The sequence below is a fragment of the Gallus gallus genome, chromosome 1 (genome assembly GCF_016699485.2).
Source record: "Gallus gallus isolate bGalGal1 chromosome 1, bGalGal1.mat.broiler.GRCg7b, whole genome shotgun sequence".
Classification (NCBI taxonomy): domain Eukaryota; kingdom Metazoa; phylum Chordata; class Aves; order Galliformes; family Phasianidae; genus Gallus; species Gallus gallus.
Genome location: NC_052532.1, coordinates 194731622 through 194753884, shown reverse-complemented (window position 1 = coordinate 194753884; position 22263 = coordinate 194731622). Strand labels below are relative to the sequence as shown.

Here is a 22263-nt window from a genome sequence, read left to right as displayed (position 1 = left end):
TTTAACACCCTGAATGCTTCGGTTACAGGAATTCGGGGCAGTGTGGGCTGAAGCTTTGTAGGTTTATATGTACGAGGAGGCACAGGAGGGCCCAGGTGCTTGGGAAGCTCTTAAACCTCTTCCCTTAAAGTCAGGGAGTTTCTTTGCGGGCTGAGAGTGTGCAGGGGCCGACCCTAACCCCATCCATCCAGCACTGCCTGGTCTGCTGCTCCTGTCACCCTATCTGAAACGCACAGAGCCAACAAGTGGTACGGGGTGGCCTGCCTGATCACCAGGTGCTGCTGGGGAGCCCGGCTGCCTCCTTTGCCTTCCAGTCACGCTAGCAGTGTGGTTGGATAGAGAAAGGGAGCTTGTCTGCAGTGCCCTGGGGAAATGGGGCTGCGCATGGGCTGGGGGCCAGGGAGGCTGGAAGGCAGCAGCCTTTGCACTGGCTTTGCTGTACTCTGAGCTCCAGCACCAAAGTCCCTCTTACAGCAGCAGCTCTGCAAAAAAGATTCATCGTGCGATGCTGGCAAAGGAGGAGGGGCTGTGCTGTTCTCTGCGTTGTACCCTGGCACCAGAGCAGAGCATGGGGTTGTACAGCCAGGTTTGAGACGCAGCCGGACCCCACAGCAGGTTGTTTTTTGAGTAAGGGTAGTGTTGGCTTTGCTCTGGTCCATGTGGCTGCTTTGTTCACTCTGGAGCGTACTGATGGCTGTAGGAGTGCCATGGCTCTCACTGCTGCTCCCCTTAGGAGACTTGAGATGGGACAGAGGGTGTGTTTAGGGTCAAAGCTGGCATCAGAGCTATGGGAAATGTGTGGGTTTTGTACCATCCAATGCCCCCCCAGTAGCCTTAATGCCACACCGAGATATTTCTCCCAGCCTCCAGTTGGGCAATTTTATTTTCAAGAGATTTCCCAGAGGGAAGCCACAGCTGTACAAGCACTTCCTCCCCCTGCAGCACCCTCTTCTCCTCCTGGATGAACCCCAGTGGGGCTGTGCTGTGCTGGGGTGGCTTTGGTGCCGTGGTGTGACAATGGCAGCACCCAGGTCAGGAGCTGCATCCTTGAGCCCACGTGGTCGCTCAGTCCCGGGGGTCCCGGCTGCACGGCCGCCGAAACTCCTGCCCGTACTCATGGATCCACTTGTTTGCCACTGGAAGGGCCCCAACCGTCTCTGTCCCCTATACCCACCTCAAGGGGATGGCCTCCCTGCTGTCCTTCTGACCCCGCGTCACCGTGGGGTGACACCGGGTGCTGCCACTCACCCCACTTGTCCCCAGCCAGCACGGGGCATCCAGCATGTAGGGTGTCCCCATCACCATCACCGTTCCTTCGTAGGTTCCACCAGAACAGGGCTGCATTCTGCAGAGCCAAAAAAAAAAAAAAAGAGAGATCCCAGAGCTATGCACCCCACAAACAGAGCTGGGAGCTCCAGAATTGGAGTTTTGCACCCCAAAACTAAGCCAGGATCCCAACAGCTGGGCTCCCAGGGCTGCAGTTTGGCGCCTCTAAACGGAGCTGAGAGCCTTGAGGTTGGATTGTCATCCCAAGACACGGGTAGGAGCTTCAGGGTTAAGGATCAGCACCCCAAAATGAGGAGTTGGGTACGCACCCCAGATCTGGGAGTTACGGGGTTGGGGTTTGACACTGCTAAGAGAAAGCTGAAAGGCCCAAACTTTGGGTGTGGCACCCCTAGAATGAAGCCCAGAGATCCAGGGCTGGACTTGGGCACCCCAATACATCAGGGAGCTGCAGACTGGGATTTGGTATTGCGATAGGCTCAGCTGTGACTCTCTGTAAGAGATAAGAAATGGGAGAGCTGCGACCCCCCCCCCCCCCCCCCCCCCCCCATTCCCCACTCTTGGGGACTTGTGCAGGTTCCCCTCACCTTAACTACTGGCACACTGAAGTTGGCGTAGATGAAGGCAGTGGAGCCACCCGCCTCCACCGCGCTCAGCTGGAAAAGGAGCAAAAGACACATGAGCCATGGCCCTCATCCTCCTCCTGCCCTGTGGGATACAGCTGCTTTCTGAGGCACAAAGCCTCCCCTGGTTCCATCCCCCATGCTTTCCTTACTATGGCATTGCACAAGCTCTGAAATCCTCTGCCAAACCCTTTTATCACCATAGCCATCTACTTTTAGCGCCTCAGCTGTGATTTAGGGTTGCCCACACCCTTCTCCAACCACGTTCACTCTGAACCCTACTGATGTCCACACAGATGCAGCCTCTCTCAGACCAATATGAGGACTCACATAGATCATGACCGTGGCGATCCTGTTGCCCGACTTCATTCTGTAGAGGGGGCTCTTCCTGGACTGCCCCAAAAGCAAGGAAGTGGAAATGGTCAGTCTGTGTGGGCGCTGCTGGGAGATACTCCTTACCCTCGTGGCCCTCATGGCTCTGAGCTGCTGCCAGGAAGATCCCTTCCTCCCTCTTTCCTCCTCTCCTTCCTCCAGCCCGCTCCAGGCTCCATCCCAGGGGACACCCCAGGAACCTCCCTCCCTAAGCACCATCCTAGGAGCACCCTGGGGACCACCCTAGGGATCACCCAGGACCATCCCAGGAGCACCCAAAGGACAATCCAAGACCATCCTGATGACTGTCTCGGGATCATTCCAGAAACTACTCTGATAACCATCCTAGGAGCACCCCAGAGGCTATCCTGGTGGCCACCCCAGGGCCATCCCAAGTACACCCCAAGGACCATCTCAGTGACCATCCCAGGAGCACCCATAGAACAATCCCAGTCACCGCCCCAGGACCCCCCAGACTCTCCTGACCGTGGCGTGGTCGAAGTGGGGCTCGTAGTGGCCGCCCAGCCCATAGTTGACCACCTGCAGGTACTCAGCGTAGGGTGGCCGCAGGTCCAGGCCGGTGATGGCTGCCATGCGCAGCTCCAGCGCCTGCACCACGGGGTCGGCCGTGTCCTTCAGCCAGGCACTGTGGGGACACCCAACCTCAGCCCCCCATTGACTTCGTTGGGGAGCAAATAGGGACACCCAACCTCAGCCCCCCATTGACTTCATTTGGGAGCAAAGAGGGACACCCAACCTCAGCCCCCCATTGACTTCGTTTGAGAGCAGATTGGGGACTTGTAGCAATGGGGACACATCAGCCCCAACAGTGGCTCCTACCTCTTGCTTATCCGGTACTCTACTTTCTGCTGCTTCTCTCCAGAGGCGACCACAGACCTCTGCAGCTGTAGAGGACATGAGGAGGGGACATTGCTGAAGACACAGCCGCCCTCAAGATGGAGGCCCCAAAGCCAAGCAGGGACCCCACTTGGGGACTAAATTGGAGTAATTATAGTCGCCATTGGCCAAACACCTCTATGGCGTCCCTATGGGGTGAGGGAAGCAACACACTGAGTATACGATGCAGTGTCACCAGTGGTGTCAGTGACTGTTACTGGGTGTCACCAGTCCACCAAACCTGGATGGGAAGGGGTTAGATGCATGCAGGGACCCAGTTTGTCCCCCAAGCCCTTGGTGGGCTCAATGGCAGCACGGAGGGAGCCAAGCCAAGCCCACCACTCTACAGGTCAGGGTGGTCCAAGGATGGTCTCAGGGGACACCACTGGGGACAGCGTTCCTGTCCCACCCAGCTGCTCACCCAGGGCCCTGCCAGTCCCTTAATGGTCTCAGCCTCGGCATCGCTGACAAAGTCGTGGTACAGCACAATGTAGGGCTGGAGCCGCAGCGTCTCCTTCTTGGCAGGCTGCAGCAGGAGGTAGGGGCTGCCATTGGTCTCATAGGAGCAGCCAAGGTGTGAGGGCCGCTCCGGGGCCATCTGGGGACAGAAGGGATGGAGAGAACGTGGGGATGGGGCCGGTGATGAGGTGGGGGCTGTGGTACCCCATTGCCAGCCCTACCTGTGCCCCCAGGCCCTGGCACAGCTCCTCGTAGGCATCCCGGTTCTGCAGCTGGGTGACATTGGGGCGCTGCAGGGGTGCCCCCACGCGGTCCCCATGTGTTGCCAGCAGCTTCTCATACTTGGCCACGTTCCTCGTCACCCTCTGGTTGCTGGGATCTACCGGAGAGAAGGCATCACCCCAAGCCCAAATAGAGGTGATAGAGACACCCCAAAACTTCTCCCCAACTCCCTGGGACCACATCTGAACCCCACGTACCATAGTGAAGAAACTCCCTGGAGAGAGTCAATGCATGGGAGATGTTTCCAGCCTGGACGGGACAAGGAGCTTGTGAGCATCCCCGTGCCCAGGGCTCGGCCCTACAGTGCTGGGGATGGGGTCAGGCCATGGGGCAGTGGGGTCATGGTCATACCATGAAGTAGGAGAAGGCGAGGTAGTCCAGCGCATCCTCCAGGCTGCCCCGCTCCTCCTCCGGGTTCCAGCTGCCATAGGAGAGGCGAAAACGGCTGACGGCCTCTTCCAGCCATGCAATGGAGTGGTAGTAGTCACCTGTGTCATAGGCCACCTGCGAGGCAGTGCAGGCAGTGCTCAGAGCTGCTGCTGGGTCAGCCTGGCCTTCTTCCTGTCCTATCCCTTCCCATCACCATCTAAACTCATCTTGTTTCAACCCTTTCCATCCTCACTGCAGCTAATCCCATCCCATCCCAATTCCCATTCATCTAGTCACACCCAGTCACATCGTCATCCCTATCCCTATTCTATTCTATCCTCACTGTTGTCCCCATTCTGTCCTATCCCCTTTTCCTTTCTCATCTCAATCAATATCCCTATTCCTCCATCATGTCTTCATCTCATCCCCATCCCATCTCCACCTCCGCCCTCATCCCTTATCCTATATCTGACCCTATCTCCATCTCATCTCATCATTACCCCCATCTCCATCCTATCCCATCTCTATATCCAGCCCCATCCCAATCTTCGTCCCCCTCCCATCTCCATCCCATCCCAATCCCCATCTCAACTATCTCCATCCCATCGCCATCCCTGTTCGATCCCTATCTTCATGCCATGCCATGCCATGCTATGTCACGCCTTCCCATCCCATCCCATCCCGTCCCATCTACCTTTTCAACCTTATTTCCATCCTGTCTCATCCTATTCTGTCCCACCCCACCCTGCCCCATCCCATCCCATCTACTTCCTTATCCCCATCTCCATCTCATCCCAAACCATTCCATCCCACCCTACCCTACCCCCATCCCATGCTCTGTGACTCAGTCCTGGCTCCACAGTGAGGACTCTGCACCCAAATTCCCCCTCAGGGACCCCATAGGCCCACTTTCACCCCATACTGGGATTGGGAAACCCTCCCTTCAGCACCAAGCCTTGGAACAGCACTGGGATGGACTGGGCTCCAGGACGGGGTCATTGGGCTCCCTGACACCATCAGCTTGGCTTCTCCCCTCCCGGAGCCATGAACCATCACAAATCCCCACAGTTTGGATGATAACCATGAGATGCCTGTGGGCTGACTCAGTGGGGCCCCTTCACCTCCATGAGCAAAGGGAAAAACTCAGTGTTGTTCCATGGCAGCAAAACAAGACGGGGTTGGAACTGGGTGATCCATAAGATCCCTTCCAACCTAAGCTATTCTATGAAATGCTCCGTGGGGTTGGGATCACCCTCACCTTGCCCACATGGAAGCAGTCATCGGCCGAGAGTGAGACACGCCTGCCAGGGCTGTACAGGGGTGGGCGGTCGGTGCTGGTGGGCTGGAAGAGGCCATTGGCCATTCCCTTGACGCTGAGTGCGTAGACATCCTGCAGCCTCATCAGCGCCCGCGCCGCCCCGTCCAGGTCCTCAGCTCCAGGCAGCTCCCGTTGCAACTCCTGGAATCCAACATGGAGCGCTGGGGAGGAAATGGGGTGACTGAGGGGCGTTTGGTTGGGGCTTTCAACTCAACGATTCTGTGATTGGTGGAGCTTGGAGGCTGCCAGCCTCCATCAGCCTTCTGTGGTTCTTCCTTGGCTGCCCTGTCCTCCCCAGGGACCCCTCCATTCCATCCTCCCCATTGCCTCCTCCCTGCCATCCTCCCTGTTGTCCCCTCTGTTCCCCCCATCCCATCCTCCCTTGTCCCTTCCATCTCATCCTCACCAATGTCCTCTCCATCCCATCCTCCTCATTGTCCCCTCAATCCCATCCTCCCCAATGTCCTCTCCATCCCATCCTCCCCATTGTCCCCTCAATCCCATCCTCCCCAATGTCCCCTCCATCCCATTGTTCTGCTGTCCCAACACATCCCCGCTGTACCACGGCTGTTTTCGGTGGCCTCGCTGCTGTACACAACGCTGGGCCAGTCGGAGCTCAGGCGTTTGATGAGGCTGAAGGCCAACAAGGGGTTGTCCACCGAGGCTCCGGGGTCCTGGTGCAGTGCCCGGACCTTCTCATAGAACCTACACAGGGTGGCACCACAGGTGAGGAGGTGACCGTGCAGGGAGAGGGGCTGTGAGCAGCCCAACGTGGCCAAATTACGGGGAAAACACTGTTAATGGGGGCAGACCTCCTGGACCCAAAGTGTCACCCGACAACTGGTGGTGGTGGCACCACCTCTGCGTCAGACCCATATCCCCAACCCCCACACCCCACGTTCCCACCCTGAGACATCCACCCCCCCTGCACCACCCATGGGTGCTCCTTGAGGAAGCTCTTGAAACCCCATTTCCAGCTGTCCAACCCCAACCCGGGGCTGGGCTGGGTTGGCTGTGGGGTGTCCCCTATTGGGGTCGGGGGGTCCCTACCTGCTCAGGCGGCGGAGCCGGGTGCTCTCCTCCCGGAGGTACGCACGGAGCCGCCGCAGCAGCCGCCCCTCATTGCCCCGCGCCTGACGGACGCTGCGCAGCGCTGAGAAGGTGTCGGTGTGGGCGGGGGGCAGCCAGGCCAGCAGGGCCCCCAGCCCCAGCACCCCCACGGCCCGCATCCCCCTCCCGGAGGCCGGAGTGGGAGGGAAGGATGGAGGGAGGGAGAAAGAAAGGAAGGGAACGGAAGGATGGGATGGGGATGAGGGGGGTTATAGGGTGGTGGTGGTGGTGGTGATGGTGGTGGGGTTTTGGCGGCCCCTCCTGGCTGTCCCCGGTGTGGTTGGGCCCTCCTGATTGTCCCCTTGCTGGAGTGAGCCGTGCTGTCACCGTCGTCCTTGTCCCAATCCTCTCTGTCCCACTCCCATCCTGCCCCCATCCTCTTTGTTCCCGTCGTCCCCATCCATCCCGTCCCCATCCCGTCCTATCCTCATCCTTCCTGTCCCCATTATTGTCCTGTAATAATTCCATCCTTTCCTTATCTTCCCCATCTCCATCCCAGCTGTCCTCACACTGCCCTGCAACAATTCCATCCCTGTCCCCATCCTGCCTGTCTCCATCCTGCTGTTCCCCTCCTGCAAGCCCTTGTTCTGTCCTGTAATAATCCCTCCCCGTTCCCATCTCATTTTACTCCCACCCTGTCCCCAACCCCTTCTGATGGTCCCCATCCCATCCTGCTCCCATCCTGGCTGTCCCCATTCTGTCCCCTAAGAATCCCATCCTCCCTGTCCCAAATCTGTCCCCACCTTTTCTGATGGTCCCCCATCCTATCCTATCCTATCCCCATTCTGCAGCTCCCTGTCACCTCTGTACCCATCCTGGCTGTCTCCATCCTCCTGTCCCCCTCCTGGAAGTCCCCACCCCATCCCGTCCTCATCCCAACCTGTCCCCTTTCCATCCTTTTCCCATCCTGCCCATTCTCATTCTGTCCTATGCCATTCTGTCCCCATCCGTCTTGTCTCCACCCTGTTGGTTCTTATCATCCCTGTCCCCATCCTGGTTGTTCCAGTCCTGTGCATTCTCATCCCACACTGTCACCATCATCCATATCCTCACCTGTCCTGTTCCCATCCAATCTTCTCCCCAGCCTGTTCTGTCCCCATCTCATCCTCTCCCCACCCTGGCTGTCTCCCTCCTGAATATCCCCATTATTTCCTCTAATTATCCTACCCTGTCCCCATCCCTCCCTGTTCCCATCCTTCCTGTCCCCATCCTGTTGCTCCTTATTATCCATGTCCCCATCCTGGTTGTCCCTCTCTTCTCTGTCCCACTTCTATACATCCCCATCCCATCCTGTCCCCACCATCCATATCCTCACCCTCCCTGTCCCCAACCTGTCCAAACCCCTTTTGATGTCCCCATCCTTCTGGTCCTTATTGTCCCCGTATCCCTTCTGGCTGTCCCCATTCTGTCCTGTAACATCCCCAGACCACCCCCATCCCATCCCAGCATGTGCAAGGAGGTGGGTTTGGAGACACCCCCACTGGGTCCCCACATCAGCCCTGGGACCACTTGCCCAAAACAGCTCCCAGTGGGCTGGAAACAGCTGAATTTCCTAAAGAATGGCAAAGAGTTGGCAGAAACAGGAGCACAATGGCACAGGGGTGTACGGATGCACCAGGTGTACGAGCATTGCAGGTGTAAGGACACGAGAGGCACAGGACACAGGGTGGGCAATGGTGAGAGCCCCCCTGCTTCAGACTCAGAGTACCATGTCCCCTTCACTCCATGTGCCAATCACTCTGTGTCTCATGTTCCCTTCATGCCCTGTATCCCATCACTCCATATCTTAAATCCTCACCACTCCATGTGGTGTGGATGGCCGGGCCCAAAGAGTTGTGGTCAATGGAGTTGAATCCAGTTGGCGGCCGGTCACCAGCGGTGTCCCCCAGGGCTCAGTGCTGGAGCCACTTCTGTTTAATATCTTCATTGATGATCTTGATGAGGGCATTGAGTGCACCCTCAGTAAGTTTGCAAACCAAGCTGGGAGGGAGCGTTGATCTGCCTGAGGGTAGAAGGGCACTACAGAGGGACCTGGATAGACCGGATTGATGGGCCAAGGTTAACGGTACGAGTTTCAATAGGGCCAAGTGTCGGGTCCTGCATTTTGGTCACAAAAACCCCAGGAAACCCTACAGGCCTGGGGAGGAGTGGCTGGAGAGCTGCCTGATGGAAAGGGACCTCGGTGTTACTGATGGACAGTAGGCTGAATATGAGCCAGCAGTGTGCCCAGGTGGCCAAGAAGGCCAATGGCATCCTGGCTTGGATCAGGAACGGTGTGGTGAGCAGGACGAGGGAAGTCATCCTGCCCTGTTGCACCAAGGCAAGTTTAGGTTGGACGTTAGGAAACACTTCTTCACAGAAAGGGTGGGTAAGCACTGGAATGGGCTGCCCAGGGAGGTGGTTGAGTCACCATCCCTGGATGTGTTTAAGAGCCGTTTGGATGCGGTGCTCAGAGATATGATTTAGCGGAGGGTTGTTACAGTGAGGGCGCTATGCTGAGGCTGCGGTTGAACGTGATGATCTTTGAGGTCCTTTCCAACCTGAGTAATTCTATGATTCTATGTGCCACACCATGTCCCACACCTTCCACTCACGCCCCATGTTCCCTTCACTCATGTCTCACATCCCCGTGACTTCATGTTGCACGTGAACTCCACACCCCATGTGCCCATCACTCCATGCCCCAATCACTCTCACATCCCCTTCACTCATGTCCCACATCCTCACGACTCCATCTCCCAAGTCCCCTTCCCTCCACGCCCCATGTCCCATTCACTCCATGTCTGCATCCTCACCACTCCCTGTCCCATATCCCTATCACTCCACATCCCAAACCCCCATCACTCCATGCCCCACACCCTCCTTCATGCCATGTCCCATGTTCAATTCCTGTCCTGTATCCCCATCACTCCATGTCCCATGTCTCCTTAACTCCACATCCCACATCCCCATCACTACAAACCTCAAACCCCCTCCTCTCCACGTCCCACATCCCCATGACTCCATGTTGCATATCCCTATGACTCCACACATCCACCACTCCATGTCCCCACCACTCGGTGTCCCACGTCCCCATCCCTCACATCCCATGTCCCTTTTTCTGTCACCCAGTTGGATTCTGTCCTTTTTGGAGTTTTTATTTGCTGGTGGCACAAGGATGTGGACCCGTGCTGAGCTGCCATCACCAGCCCAGGGATGTGGCCACCGCCTGTCCCCTGTGGTTGGGCAGAGACAGAGCTTGGCTCTGAGCAGGCATCAGGCAATGGAAAAACAGGGGGAAAACCCTAAAAAAGGAGAAATACTCTCTCACAGCACGTAATAGAGTCAGGAACTTGTAACTCATCTCTGACTTTGGGTTTTCCCCAGCTGAAAATCACAGGATCATTGAAGTTGGAAAAGACCTCTGAGACCCCAAGTCCAACCCCAACCCAACTCCACCACACCCCCTAAAATGTTGATTTCTAAGAAGTTTTGGGCACTGGAGTGTGCTGCCGTCCCCCCATGCCCCATCACACCCAGTTCCTTTCTACACCACTGCCAACCCAACGATGGGCGTCAGTCAATAAATAGAAAAGTGTTAATTAAAAGCCTCGCAACGCTGCTTCTCCTCCGCTGGGTTCGCATCCCTAAAATCTTCCTCTGAGCTCTCCCCAGTGCTCCTTGGGGACAAAACCCCAAAAACAGGTTCTTCCCCAAGGCATGGAGTCTCACTGCCTTCACCACCTTTGGTGCCTCCATTGGTGCCCAACGTGAAGAGGCAGAAGGCGATCTCCTCACAGGCGCTGACCTCCCCGCACTCGAACAAGCACCCAAAGACCCCATCGGGGCACACGGCCAGGTCAGAATACCCACAAGGTCCCTCCTGCAGCACCCGTGGGTGCCACCAGCCCTCCTCGTTAGGTGGCGCCGTGTTGACATAGAGCCCCAAATCACGGCGGTGGCGCCGGTTGGTGGGGTGGGAGTAGAGCAGCCAACGCTGGGTGTCCCCATTGGGGCTCTTGGTCCCTAAATCACATTGCTGGAGCTGGTTGGTTGGGTTGGAGCAGAGCAGCCAATGCTGGGTGTCCCCATTGGGGCTCTTGGTCCCTAAATCACATTGCTGGAGCTGGTTGGTTGGGTTGGAGCAGAGCAGCCAACGCTGGGTGTCCCCATTGGGGCTCTTGGTCCCTAAATCACATTGCTGGAGCTGGTTGGTTGGGTTGGAGCAGAGCAGCCAACGCTGGGTGTCCCCATTGGGGCTCTCGGCGCTGGTGGTGCCTATAGGACACTCATTGTGTGGCATGGTATTGACGTCGAGCCCTAAATCACAGTGTTGTTGCTGGTTGGTTGGGTGGTAGCAAAGTTGGGTGACCCTATTGGGACTTTCGGGGCTGGTGGTGCCTGTAGGACACCCAACGATGGTGGGGGGCATAGCGCAGAGCAGACCACGCTGGGTGTCCCCATTGGGACTCTCATTGCCTGAATTGCGTCGTAGGCGCTGGCTGGTTGAGTTCGAGCAGAGCAGCCAATGTTGGGTGTCCCCACTACGGCTCTCGGTGTCAGTGGTGCCTACAGGACACCCAATGGTGGTTGGTACGAAGCTGACCACGCTGCCCTGGCAGCCATGCGGCGGTTCACACAACGCCGGGCACCGCGCTGGGAGGCCAAAGCGTTGGCCATGGTCAACACTGATGGCCGCGGCCCGGCAGCGGCATGGCCGACGGGCACTGCAGTAGAGCAGCGTCCCTCCATCCTTGGCCTTGATCTCGGCCACCTGACACTCTCCGGTCCGCATGCCCCGCAGCAGAGAACCCTTCTGCCAGCTCCATCCACCGTCGTCGCTGTAGAAGATGAAGGAGTGCGGGCGGGTGCAGCAGGGCAATGGGACACCACACAGCCGTCCGTGCACGTAGTAGGCGTACGCCGGCACGGCCAGGCGGCCCGAATCCAGCTGCACCCCATGGCCCGGCCCTACGGCAAAGGTGGCCCAGCGGGGCCGGTCGTCACCGATGGCCTCGTCGGTGAGATCCCGCAGAGGGCTCCAGGTGCGGCCGTGGTCCGGGCTGGAGGAGCAGCAGAGCCGCGCCGCGCTGCGTCCCACCATGATCTGGTGCCACTCGGTGACGTGGCGCTCCACGCAGATGCAGAAGAGGAAGACGGTGCCGCTCGCGGCCTCGTACAGCGGACAGGGGTTCATGGTGCGGTGACCCGGGAGGGTCAGCTTGGTTAGCTCCTCCATAGGGCCCCACTGGTGGGAACAGCAAGGGTCAGCCCCAAAACCACTACCCTAAAACCCCCAAACCACTGCTGCAAACCCCAAAAGCACCATCCCAAACCACAAACCTACCACCCAAACCCTAAAACCACCACCTCAAACCCCAAAACCATTGCCATGAACCCCAAAAGCACCACCTCAAACCCTAAACCCACCAAACCCTAAATCCACCACCCAAAACCTGAAACCACTACTCCAAACCCCAAAACCGTGGCCATGAACCCCAAAACCACCATCCCAAACCTTAAACCCACCCCAAAACCACCATCGCAGACCCTAAACCCACCATCTAAACCCCTGAACACCAAAACCACCACCCCAAACTCCAAAACTGCTGCCATGAACCCTAAAACCACCATCCCAAACCCTAAACCAACCACCCAAACCCCAGTAGCACCACTATGAATGCCAAAACCACCTCCCAAACCCCAAAACCATCATCCCAAACCCTAAACCCACCAGCCCAAACCCCAATATCACCACCTTGAACACCAAAACTACCACCCAGACCCCAAAACCATCACCATGAACCCCAAAACCACCATCCCAAACCCTAAGCTCACCACCCAAATCCTAAAACCACCACTTCAAACCCCCAAACCACCACCCCAGACCCTAAAACCATCACCTCAAACCTTAAACCCACCCCAAAACCCCAAAACTACCATCCTAGACCCAAAACCCACTGTCCAAACCCCAAAACCACCACCCAAACCCCAAAACCATTGCCATGAAGCCCAAAACCATCATTCCAAACCTTAAACCCACTACCCAGACCCTGAAGTCACCATCCCAAACCCTAAACCCAGCACCCACACTCCAGTATCACCATCCTGAACACCAAAACCACCATCCAACCACCCAAAATCACCATTCCAAACTCTAAACTCACCAGCCAAACCCCAAAACCACCACCCCAAACCCCCCAAGTAGTTGCCATGAACTCCAAAACCACCACTTTGAATCCCCAAAAACCACCACCCCAGATCCCAAAACCATTGCCATGAACCCCAAAACCACCATCCCAAACCCTAAACCCAGCACCCAAACCCCAATACCACCACCCTGAACACCAAAACCACCATCCAACCCCCCAAAATCACCATTCCAAACCCTAAACTCACCACTCAAACCCCAAACCCACCCCCCCAGACCCCAAAACCACCCTTTCCCCCACCGGTTTCCCCCATTACCTCCACCCTGTGCCCATTCCACCACCCCCGGCGCAGCACCAGGAGCTCTGCATCCTCATCCCGGGTGGAGGAGCGCTTCTCAGCGAAGGCCAGGAGGATGCGGGGGGGCACATGGAGCAGCGCTGGGATGCGGAACGTCACCCCCCCGGGTCCCTCCTGTCGGAACAGTGTCTCCCGGGGAGGGTTGAGTGGGGCCTCTGAGGTTTGGGGGCACTCCCTGGCCCCGCACAGCCACTGGGGTTTGGGATCAGAAGGGTTAAATGGAGGGAAAAGGGGGTTGCCCCTTGCAGCCCCCCCCCCCCCCCCGCCACCTCCCCCAGGATATAGGATGAGGACTCACCTTGAGCCAGGTGACAGCCTGAGCCATGCTGCCTGTCCCCAGTAGGACCGGAGTTGGGGTAAGCGTGGTGTCAGTGCTACCCCATGGACCCCCCCTCCTCCATCCCGGCATGCCCCGATCCCCCCCAGAACCCCAATTTTCCCAATATCCCCATGCAACCCCCCACACCCCAACACCCCCTATACCCCTGAACCCCATTCCCTGACCCCCCAACAGCCCCATTTTTCCCAATCCCCCCTCACACCCCAATACGCACCAATGCCCCCCGCACCCCCATACCCCTGGCCACCCCCTTCTGCATACCCTGAGGACAACCCCTTCTCCATCCCCTGACACCCCCCCACACCCCAATTTCCCCCATCCCCCTATGCAAACCCCCATACAACCATCACCCCCTTCACCCCCAGCGTTCCCAATCCCCCATTACGCACCAAACCCCAATGCACCCCCACACCGCGGTCCCCCCCTCCCCGCGATCACCGCCTCCTGCAGCCGCTTCCGCCGTTCTGAGCCCTCCCCCAGCCCCGCCCCGACCCCACGGGGGTGTTCCCAGTACCGTCCCCCCCCCCCCCCCCCCCCCCCCCCTTCCCTCCCATGGACCGCCCCCAAAGCTGCGCCGGGATATCGCTCACGTCGCTTCGTTCCTTTTATTGAAAACGAAAACATAAAAGCGCTTTAAAAAAGGCCGTTTTTCCAGCGGGGCCCATCGTACACCGCGAGAGGAAAACGCAGTCGGACACACAGCGACGAGGCAGCTGCAGAACGCCGCTCCTTCCCACGGCCCTAAAAGGTTTCATATAAAAACAATCCCCCAGAGCAATTAAATATAAAAATAAAGAGAACTCGTTTGCAAACAACAGACTGTTGGTTTCGCTGAGGCTTTCTGTCCTGAATTCCTCCCAGTGGGACACATGGCACAGAGCAATCCCCCCCCACCCCACACCCTGGGGTCCCCAAACCCATCCCCATAGGAGGGCGCAGCTCAGCACAACTTTGGGGCTTCAAATCCCCATTGATCCAAAAGGGGAAGAGGATTTCAGGACAAAAAAAAAAAAAAAAAAAAAAACAACCAAAAAGACAAAATTAGAAGCAATTGGCTTTCTTTTACTGCTTTCCTTTATTGTGTTGAGCTCCACGGAGGTCGGCTCACTTGGTTTTCCTCTCCAGTGCCAGGCTGTCGTGCAGCTTGGAGACCTCGGGCTCGTAGGCCTCCATCACCAGCGTCCCATTGGCATCGAAGAACTTGGCGATGGACCTGGTGAACTCAGCTTCTCTCTGCTGTTTGGTTTTCCCGCTGATAAAGGTCAGCTTCAGGGTGTATTTGTCATCGAACCTGGGAGGGGAAACACAGATTTCAGAGCAAAATTGCATAGAATGACAGAATGGCCTGGGTTGAAAAGGACCACAGTGATCATCCCAGTTCCAACCCCCTGCTGTGTGCAGGGTCGCCAACCAGCAGCCCAGGCTGCCCAGAGCCACATCCAGCCTGGCCTTGAATGCCTGCAGGGATGGGGCATCCACAGCCTCCTTGGGCAACCTGTTCATCTTAAGGTTATTTGATAAGAAGCAAAATGGGAACACTTGTGGCAAATGACTGCTTGGTGTCATTCCCCTCTTCTTAACTGAGATGTCATGAAACAGACTTAAAACTCCAAAAATAAGAGAGAATACTTTGGATCTTACAGACACAAACAGAGGCAGCACATGTGGGATCAGCACAAAAAAAAAAACACCCCTCTTTTTTCCCCCCATTTTGTTGGAATTAGGCCAAAACACAGCTTTCCTGCCCTGTGATAACCACAGGCGGTGCTGATGGTACCGTTTGAGGCTGGAGGAGAGCTGCCAGACGTCATCAGGATCCATCCCAGCTGGGTCCTTCCTGTGAGCCACCAGAAAGATGCTCTTCTCTTTGTAGGAAGTATAGATGGTCAGGATACCCATCATCACAAAATACGTTCGACAACGTTAAGGAAACTCAGGCGTTGTGCACCCATCTCTGTTGGCAAACCAGCCTGGCAGCCCTCCACCCCTCCTCCCCCCAAACCCCACTGCCATCCTGTTAGGAACATCGCTCCAAGCAGGTTTTGGTATTGCACAGTTCACTCTTAAACATGAGTTGGCTTTTAGAAAAGTCAACCAGAGCACCCAGGGGAGCCTGGATCAACCCACCCCCCCCCCACACCCACATGTAAGCACATGACAACCAAAGCACTGTGTCACATGAAGCAGAGTTGGGCCTCAGCTGATCTCCAAGCAGAGAAATTCCCACAGAGCCAACCATGGGAAGACACAGAAAGGCTTTGTTGCTCTTTATGGGAAAATCAAACCCCTGTGGTCTAAAGAAGAGAGCATACATAAAGGATATGAGACGACACAGAACGCGAGGACAGGTTTGGATTCAGGGAAGGGGTGCAGGTAATCCCAGATCAAAGCGACGATGGCGAAGAGACACGAGATGGTGCAGATGATGAGGCGCCCATCGATCAGGCGGAAGTTTTCGACGTATTTGTACTTCTCCAGGAGGACCTGCAGGAGGAACAGAGAACGTCCTGGGTTGGAAGGGACCTCAAGGATCACAGAGCTCCAACCCCCCCACCACACACAGGGCCACCAACCTCCACATTTCAGACCAGCCCAGGCTGCCCAGGGCCCCATCCAACCTGGCCTTCAACATCTCCACGGGTGGACAGGGCATCCACAGCCTCTCTGGGCAGCTGTTCCAGCACCTCCCCACTCTCTCTGTCAACAACTTCCCCCTCACATCCAACCTCAATCTGCCCTCCTTCAGCTTCAAAACATTTCTCCTTGTCCTGCTCTTATCTCCCCTCTCAAAGAGCTGCCTCCCCTCCTGTTTGTAGGCTCCCTTTAGGTCCTGGAAGGCTGCACTGAGGTCACCCCGCAGCCTTCTCTTCTCCAGGCTCAACAAGCCCAGCTCCCTCAGCCTGTCTTTGTAGGGGAGGTGCTGCAGCCCTCTGATCATCTTTTTGGCCCTCCTCTGGACCCTCTCCAACAGCTCCCTGTCCTTCTTGGACTGGGAGCCCCAGATGACCTGGATGCAGTACTACAGATGAGGCCTCATGAGGGCTGAGTAGAGAGGGACAATCCTCTCCCTGTCCCTGCTGGCCACCCCTCTACTGATGGTTCCCAGAATACCATTTGCTTTCTGAGCTGCAGGAGCACACTGCTGGCTCATGGTCAGTTTTTCATCTACCAGGACCCCCAAATCATCCTTCTCAAGAGCTCAGAGGGTTGCTGAAGCAGCACTGTCACCACACACCTTTTTGGCAGAGTCGTCCAAGGAGTTTTTCACAGCTGAGCCGTCCCATTTGTCAATCTTCACTGGTTTGTCGTCAATCTTCCACTGCAATGGAGAGCAAAGAGTGAGGGATTTGGGATGGGCTAACAGTTCCTTTTAACACACTTGTTGCTGTCAGGAACACAAAGCTTAGGAGAGAAAACCCAATACCTGCAGAGCTGGGTGAGAGGGAGCTGTGTCACACCATAGCCACTCCAGCACTAAAGCTCTGCTGCCAAAAAATGGCTGTGCAGATTTGAACTCTGCCATTAGCAGAGGGAAAAACTGAGAAAACAACTTTTTACGCTGGTTTTCTTCTGCTTTTGATCCTGGCAGCTGCAGCATGGCCCTCCCCGGGGCCTCCGAGTGTACTCATGGTTTGTGGGAAGAAAGTTACACACAGATCCTCTGGGGGCTGATAACGGGAGGAAAAATCCAAAGCACCTTTAGCAATGGGGTTGTAAGAGACCCACACAAGGCATGGCAAAGAGCATCAGCCAAACCATCCCCTGCTACAAACCAAATGACTTCGCAGCAATTCTGCACTCAGATCTCTCTCAGACCCACCTGCAGAAGCAGATCCTTCGTAACAGTGAATCCCAGACAGCACAGCTTAAAGGCTGTAACTTCTCTTTGAGTGACAGTGTTTTGGTGGCAGTTCTTGGGTACCCAAGCCCTTTCGAAGCAGCACATTGTATCAAAGTCATCTGAGCAACCTGAGTAAGTCCTCTCTGTTACATCCAGCCCCAGAGCCCCCCAGTTGCAATTACAACACATCTGTCAGCAGAGCTCCTTTCCTTCTCTGGAAGGAGGATGTAAAATCTGACCTACTCCTCCCACACATGCATTGGTAAAGTCGTGATTACCTTTCAGGATTCACAGGTATGAATTAGGAGCAAGCAGTAAATGTGAAAGAAATGGAAAGAACAATTCTTTCAACTATTTGTTTCCTCCTAAAAGCATTCACAGCAGTTTTATTCCCAGCCCTTCGGATTCCCACAGGCAACGCTACCAGGAGTAGAGAATTGGAAAGAATTCCCTATTTTTGCTCACAATTGGAAAGTTGGAAGTCAGAAAGCTCTATATCCCAAAGGGAAACCCAGAATCATTGACACGTGCCCCTGCAGCTCCCAGATGCAGGCTCTGTGCCTCATGAAGGAGGAAGGAAAGACAAGCAGTGTGTCCACGTGCACAGCACAGCCTTAAGCAGAGAGCTTTCCTGAAACAGCACCAGCTGCTTCTGCTACAGTTATCCCTACAGGGTGCAGAACATCCTGCTGCTTTGGGGACAAAGAGACTGAGCAGTGTTATGCGTGCTGGACTGCCTGATGGCTGTGTGAGGCCTGCAATGCAACCACATGGAGATGTGCTGGTTTTAAGCTGAGACAGTGGAGGTTTAGGTTAGATATGAGGAGGAAGTTTTTCACTCAGAGGTTGGTGATGCACTGAACAGGTTGCCCAAGGAGGCTGTGGATGCCCCATCCCTGCAGGCATTCAAGGCCAGGCTGGATGTGGCTCTGGGCAGCCTGGGCTGCTGGTTGGCGACCCTGCACATAGCAGGGGGTTGGAACTGGATGAGCATTGTGGGCCTTTTCAACCCAGGCCATTCTGTGATTCTATGATAAAACACGTGACACAGCAATGCTTCCTGCTCAGAGCACACTGCAGGTGGAGTAGTCCCCTGGTCAATGTGCTCCAGAGGGGACAAAGAAGGAGCTGTGTTTATTTTTTTTACACACATCTACAACATTCACTGGGAAAAGGTGCTCTGAGACTCGAGGCAGAGCTGGGTAGATGCACAGTGGGCAGTGCTACCACCCTGAGCTTTCCAGTTCTGATGGGATCCCAGGTGTGATCCAATCCCACACCATCCCTTTTTGGCTGTCATCTAATCTGCTCTTACCTCAGGGTGTTTGTCACAGCTGGGAGTCTCTGCTTGTGGCAGCAGCGTGGTTCGCCTGGCATTGAAGCACGGCGCATCCATCTCACTGCCAAAACTCAAGTTTTTAATCCAGCTGCTTATGTCCTAAAACCAACAGCTTCCTAGATAGGCTTGAAGACGGAATAGTTGGAAAATGTCAATGAGAAAAGACTCGGGAATCAAAACAATAAATGAAACCAAAGCCCCCAGACTTTCCACTGAAAGCCTCAGGATCTCAAAGCTACTCTGTGGGCACTGTCCCTGGAGGCACCGCACTGCTGACATGTCACTCACTGAAGGGATCTGCACAGGGGAACAGATGTATGGCCAGCCTTACCCAGGCAGCGTGAGAACCACATTCTGGATTCTTGCCCTCCATCCTGAAACCCCCAGGGTGGGTCAGGCCAGAGTGGACCTTGCAATGGGGACACATCTGCACTGTGGGACTCAGCCAGGGAGGAGCTTCAGCCTCCCCTTCACCTCTGCCCCGCTGCTCCCCTGAGGTTCCTCCTCCCAGCACCGCACAGCACAGCACTGCACTGCAGCTCCTCTTTCAGATCTCTCAAGCTGACCTGTGGGAGCAAAGAGCCGGGGAGGGGCTGGGATGCTGTGCTGGCACTCACAGAAATCCACAGCCATTTCAAGATCATTTTCAGTTCAGCTGCAACTCAACTCCTTTCTTTCAAAACCAAGTGACAGAAGCGTGCCTTTGCCTCCCCATACCAGGGGATAACAACCAGGGGAATGCATATACAGTGTCCTACAGCCAGGCACACCTCAGAGGTGGATTTGTACTCAAAAGTACATCTTTGTCAGAACGAGGCTTCAGTGTGGGGGGAGAGTCATAAAAGCACAGGAAGCACACAAGGACCCGTCTGTCACACCTGAGCAACGCTGCTGCCTGCAGCTGGGTGACTGCAGGGAAGCATTCTGCTCTTAGCTCCAAGAAAGGAGCAGCAAAACATGAGCTCTGTCTTACCCCAGCCACCACCAGCTCCAAGCACTCCCATCCATCAAGTCACCTTGCTCACCATGTGTGAAGTCACCTTCACCTACATCCCTTCAGCAAGCTCCCTCCCTGGCAGCAGGTACAGAGAAATCCTATGGGAGGTGTCAGGATGTTCACGTCTCAAAGACGCAGCACAAACTTCACTCTCCCCCTGCCTCATTCCTCCTGTCCTGCTGTCAGCTTCATTTACACTGCACCCAACCGTAGCCTGCAACAGCTTCTGGGCAGCCTGTCTCTCCAAATACTGCTCTGAAGTTTAAGGCATGCTGTGAATAGTGAAAACATAAGTCACAAAGAAAGAACATTTGTTTCTACTGTGATTATTTGAACACTGGTGTAGGCTCTTCAAATCAGGACACAGAGCTGCAGCCCAGGGAGCTGGGATGAGCCGCAGCAGACAATGTGCACTGAGCCCTACACGGCACACAGCCTTGGTTCTATGGGTCATGGAATGAATCATAGAATGAACTGGGTTGAAAAGAACCACAGTGATCATCTAGTTTCAACCCCCCTGCTGTGTGCAACGTCGCCAACCACTAAACCAAGCTGCCCAGGGTCAGGAGGAACTGCCTGGTTGTCATCAATGCTGGAAGAATACGAGGACCACAGAAAACAGGATAATTAACACATCAGCCTCCCTAAACTCACCCTGATTCAGCTCACTGGAGAAGTACAAACACAAACATGAAACAAGCAGCCCTTTTGTGGGATTTCGAAGCCTCAGTCCCAAGCCACTGTTGTCCTGCTTGAGAAAAACTTGAGCAATTTAGGAACCAAGAACACGATTTACCATATAACGCTTCTGCAACACAGAATATAACAGACTTAAGTCATCAGGGAGGAGGAAACAAAGGCACGTGGATCAGCACTGGGGAGAGAGAGGAAAGAAAACTGTGTGTGTGTGCTTTGTACAGCTCTGTCGAAACTCCTCCTGCACGACGACATACTTCCCTTAGCAACTGCTTCATTTCCTTCTGAAACAACCACAGCTACACACACAGAGGACAAAGCAGAAGGCACAGAATGCCTTGAGAGTGTGGTATTTCTTAGAGCTCTTGAAGTGCAACCACAAAGTGCTCTCACATCAGAGCTGAAGGCTGCACACAAAGATTGCCAGAAGTACTTCGTTAGCGCCTTCCACTAACAGCATTCACTCAGTGGCTGACACTGTGTTGAAGAATTCACAGCAAATCTTACAAGCAGCATGGGTAACTTCATCTCAAACAAATACACAAGAACTGTGCTTATAAACACATGTACATCAATGGAAAAAAGAGTCAAACTGTTCTCAACTGCAACCATCCCTGCTTTGAAGTTTGCTGAAGGAAGCACACCACTCTGAAGGTATACCCTCCTTCCCCTGAGATGGAGGCATCACTTTCTATCTTCTTGTGAACAAAATGCCCCCAGGCCTTTTGTTCCTGTGACAGAGGAGCATCAGCACTCATCAAACACAAGGATGGGCTGCAACACAAGCACCTGTCTGCTTGGAACTGAGCTGAGATCAAAGCTGATACACAAGAAAGGTTAAAAAACATAAATCACAGAACAGCTGGGTTGGAATGGATCTTAGAGCTTGGCCAGTTTCAACCCCTCCACAGGCAGGGATGCCTCCTGCAGCCCAATATCCACAGCCCCATCCACCACCTTGGACACTGCCAGGGATGGGCACCCACAGCTCTGAGCTGCAGCGCTGGAGCCTCCCCACCCTGGTGGTGAAGAATTTTTTCCTCATACCTAATCTAAATCCAGCTTCTTTCAGCTTAACATCAGGTAGCTGACAAAGAGCGCCCCCAGCTCTCCTGCAGCCCCTTCAGGTGCTGTAAGCTCTCTGCAGAGCCTTCTTTCACCCCAGGATGAGCACCCCCAGCTTTCAGCCTGGCTTCACAGCTGTCACAGAGTCGTGAAGGTTGGAAAAGACCTCTCAGATCCCCAACCCCAGCCGACTCCACCATGCCCAGAGCCCACATCCCTCAGTGCCACATCCCCATGGATCTAGAACACCCCCAGGGACGGTGACCCCCCACTCCACTCCCTGGGCAGCCTGTGTTGGTACTTTACCACTCTTTCAATTAAAAGCTTTCCTGACACCCAACCTGACCCACCTCAGAGCCACCTGAGGCCGTCACCTCCCTCCCCACCCCCCAACCGAGACCCCTCCCCACCTTTCCCAGAGTCCCTGCAGGCACCGGAACATCAAATCAAGGCCTCCTCAGAACCCTCCCTTCCTCGGGACGAACACTCCCAGCTCTCAACCCGGCTCTGGCACAGCCCCTTCAGCCCCCCACGCCCCTTCAGCGGGCCCCCACACGGCCCTCAGCACCCAACCCTCCCACTGCATCGCGCTCCTCTTCCCGTCACAGCGCCTTTGAGGGCCGGGATGAACCCGAAGGAAGCCCCAAGGGCAGCGCTGAGGCGAAAGAAAAAGGAGACAAAGTCTAAAGCCGGGCGGCAGCCGCGCACCTTATCGAGCAGCCCATTCCTGCCGCCTTTGGCCGCCATCTTCTCACCGCCCTCAGCCCCGCCCCGCCCGCGCG

The 22263-nt window shown here is 55.6% G+C and overlaps 3 protein-coding genes across 9 annotated transcripts; all 3 read right to left on the bottom strand.

The window, feature by feature from the left end:
- Positions 1–851: 851 nt before the first annotated feature.
- Positions 852–6867, bottom strand: P4HA3 (prolyl 4-hydroxylase subunit alpha 3). Of its 2 annotated transcripts, XM_417248.8 has the most exons (13): positions 6655–6867; positions 6167–6309; positions 5545–5765; positions 4269–4421; positions 4115–4166; positions 3857–4014; positions 3598–3774; positions 3120–3184; positions 2766–2925; positions 2238–2300; positions 1872–1940; positions 1249–1345; positions 852–1136 (listed from the first exon to the last, which is right to left on the bottom strand). In XM_417248.8, the coding sequence occupies exons 1-13, from the start codon at positions 6831–6833 to the stop codon at positions 1066–1068; spliced, it is 1608 nt and encodes a 535-aa protein (XP_417248.5). In that variant the 5' UTR covers positions 6834–6867; the 3' UTR covers positions 852–1065. The 2 variants fall into 2 exon arrangements, with proteins under 2 accessions (XP_417248.5, XP_040515429.1); XM_040659495.2 differs by lacking the exons at positions 852–1136; positions 1249–1345 and adding an exon at positions 1359–1777.
- A 2963-nt stretch (positions 6868–9830) lies between these two features.
- On the bottom strand, positions 9831–14543 carry NEU3 (neuraminidase 3). Of its 5 annotated transcripts, none has more exons than XM_015281008.4 (4): positions 14134–14543; positions 13502–13533; positions 13162–13395; positions 9831–11941 (listed from the first exon to the last, which is right to left on the bottom strand). In XM_015281008.4, exons 1-4 carry the CDS (start codon positions 14165–14167, stop codon positions 10292–10294), a joined length of 1950 nt encoding a protein of 649 aa, XP_015136494.2. In that variant the 5' UTR covers positions 14168–14543; the 3' UTR covers positions 9831–10291. The 5 variants fall into 5 exon arrangements, with proteins under 5 accessions (XP_015136494.2, XP_015136497.2, XP_040557624.1 ...); XM_015281011.3 differs by lacking the exon at positions 14134–14543 and adding an exon at positions 13982–14009; XM_040701690.2 differs by lacking the exon at positions 14134–14543 and having other exon boundaries at positions 9831–10800; positions 10882–11941; positions 13502–13657.
- Positions 14135–22249, bottom strand: SPCS2 (signal peptidase complex subunit 2). Of its 2 annotated transcripts, XM_004939011.4 has the most exons (6): positions 22190–22249; positions 18700–18848; positions 16779–16862; positions 15867–16027; positions 15321–15455; positions 14135–14834 (listed from the first exon to the last, which is right to left on the bottom strand). In XM_004939011.4, exons 2-6 carry the CDS (start codon positions 18778–18780, stop codon positions 14648–14650), a joined length of 648 nt encoding a protein of 215 aa, XP_004939068.2. In that variant the 5' UTR covers positions 18781–18848; positions 22190–22249; the 3' UTR covers positions 14135–14647. The 2 variants fall into 2 exon arrangements, with proteins under 2 accessions (XP_004939068.2, XP_417247.3); XM_417247.7 differs by lacking the exon at positions 18700–18848.
- Between the last annotated feature and the right edge of the window lie 14 nt (positions 22250–22263).

What these genes read in the sequence shown, in the direction of transcription:
- NEU3 (XM_015281009.4), bottom strand. Translation starts at nt 13,612, where the DNA reads ATGCCGGGATGGAGGAGGGGGGGTCCATGGGGTAGCACTGACACCACG. An exon ending in AGGCTGTCACCTGGCTCAAG is followed by an intron (nt 13,396 to 13,501) that starts GTGAGTCCTCAT and finishes CCCAAACCCCAG; the next exon opens with TGGCTGTGCGGGGCCAGGGA. An exon ending in GGAATGGGCACAGGGTGGAG is followed by an intron (nt 11,942 to 13,161) that starts GTAATGGGGGAA and finishes TGTTCCCACCAG; the next exon opens with TGGGGCCCTATGGAGGAGCT.
- SPCS2 (XM_004939011.4), bottom strand. Translation starts at nt 18,780, where the DNA reads ATGGATGCGCCGTGCTTCAATGCCAGGCGAACCACGCTGCTGCCACAA. An exon ending in TGGACGACTCTGCCAAAAAG is followed by an intron (nt 16,028 to 16,778) that starts GTGTGTGGTGAC and finishes TTCCTCCTGCAG; the next exon opens with GTCCTCCTGGAGAAGTACAA. An exon ending in CTCGCGTTCTGTGTCGTCTC is followed by an intron (nt 15,456 to 15,866) that starts ATATCCTTTATG and finishes ACGTTGTCGAAC; the next exon opens with GTATTTTGTGATGATGGGTA.
- P4HA3 (XM_417248.8), bottom strand. Translation starts at nt 6,833, where the DNA reads ATGCGGGCCGTGGGGGTGCTGGGGCTGGGGGCCCTGCTGGCCTGGCTG. An exon ending in GGCCACCGAAAACAGCCGTG is followed by an intron (nt 5,766 to 6,166) that starts GTACAGCGGGGA and finishes TTTCCTCCCCAG; the next exon opens with CGCTCCATGTTGGATTCCAG. An exon ending in TCGCCACGGTCATGATCTAT is followed by an intron (nt 1,941 to 2,237) that starts GTGAGTCCTCAT and finishes CTCCTTTTCCAG; the next exon opens with CTGAGCGCGGTGGAGGCGGG.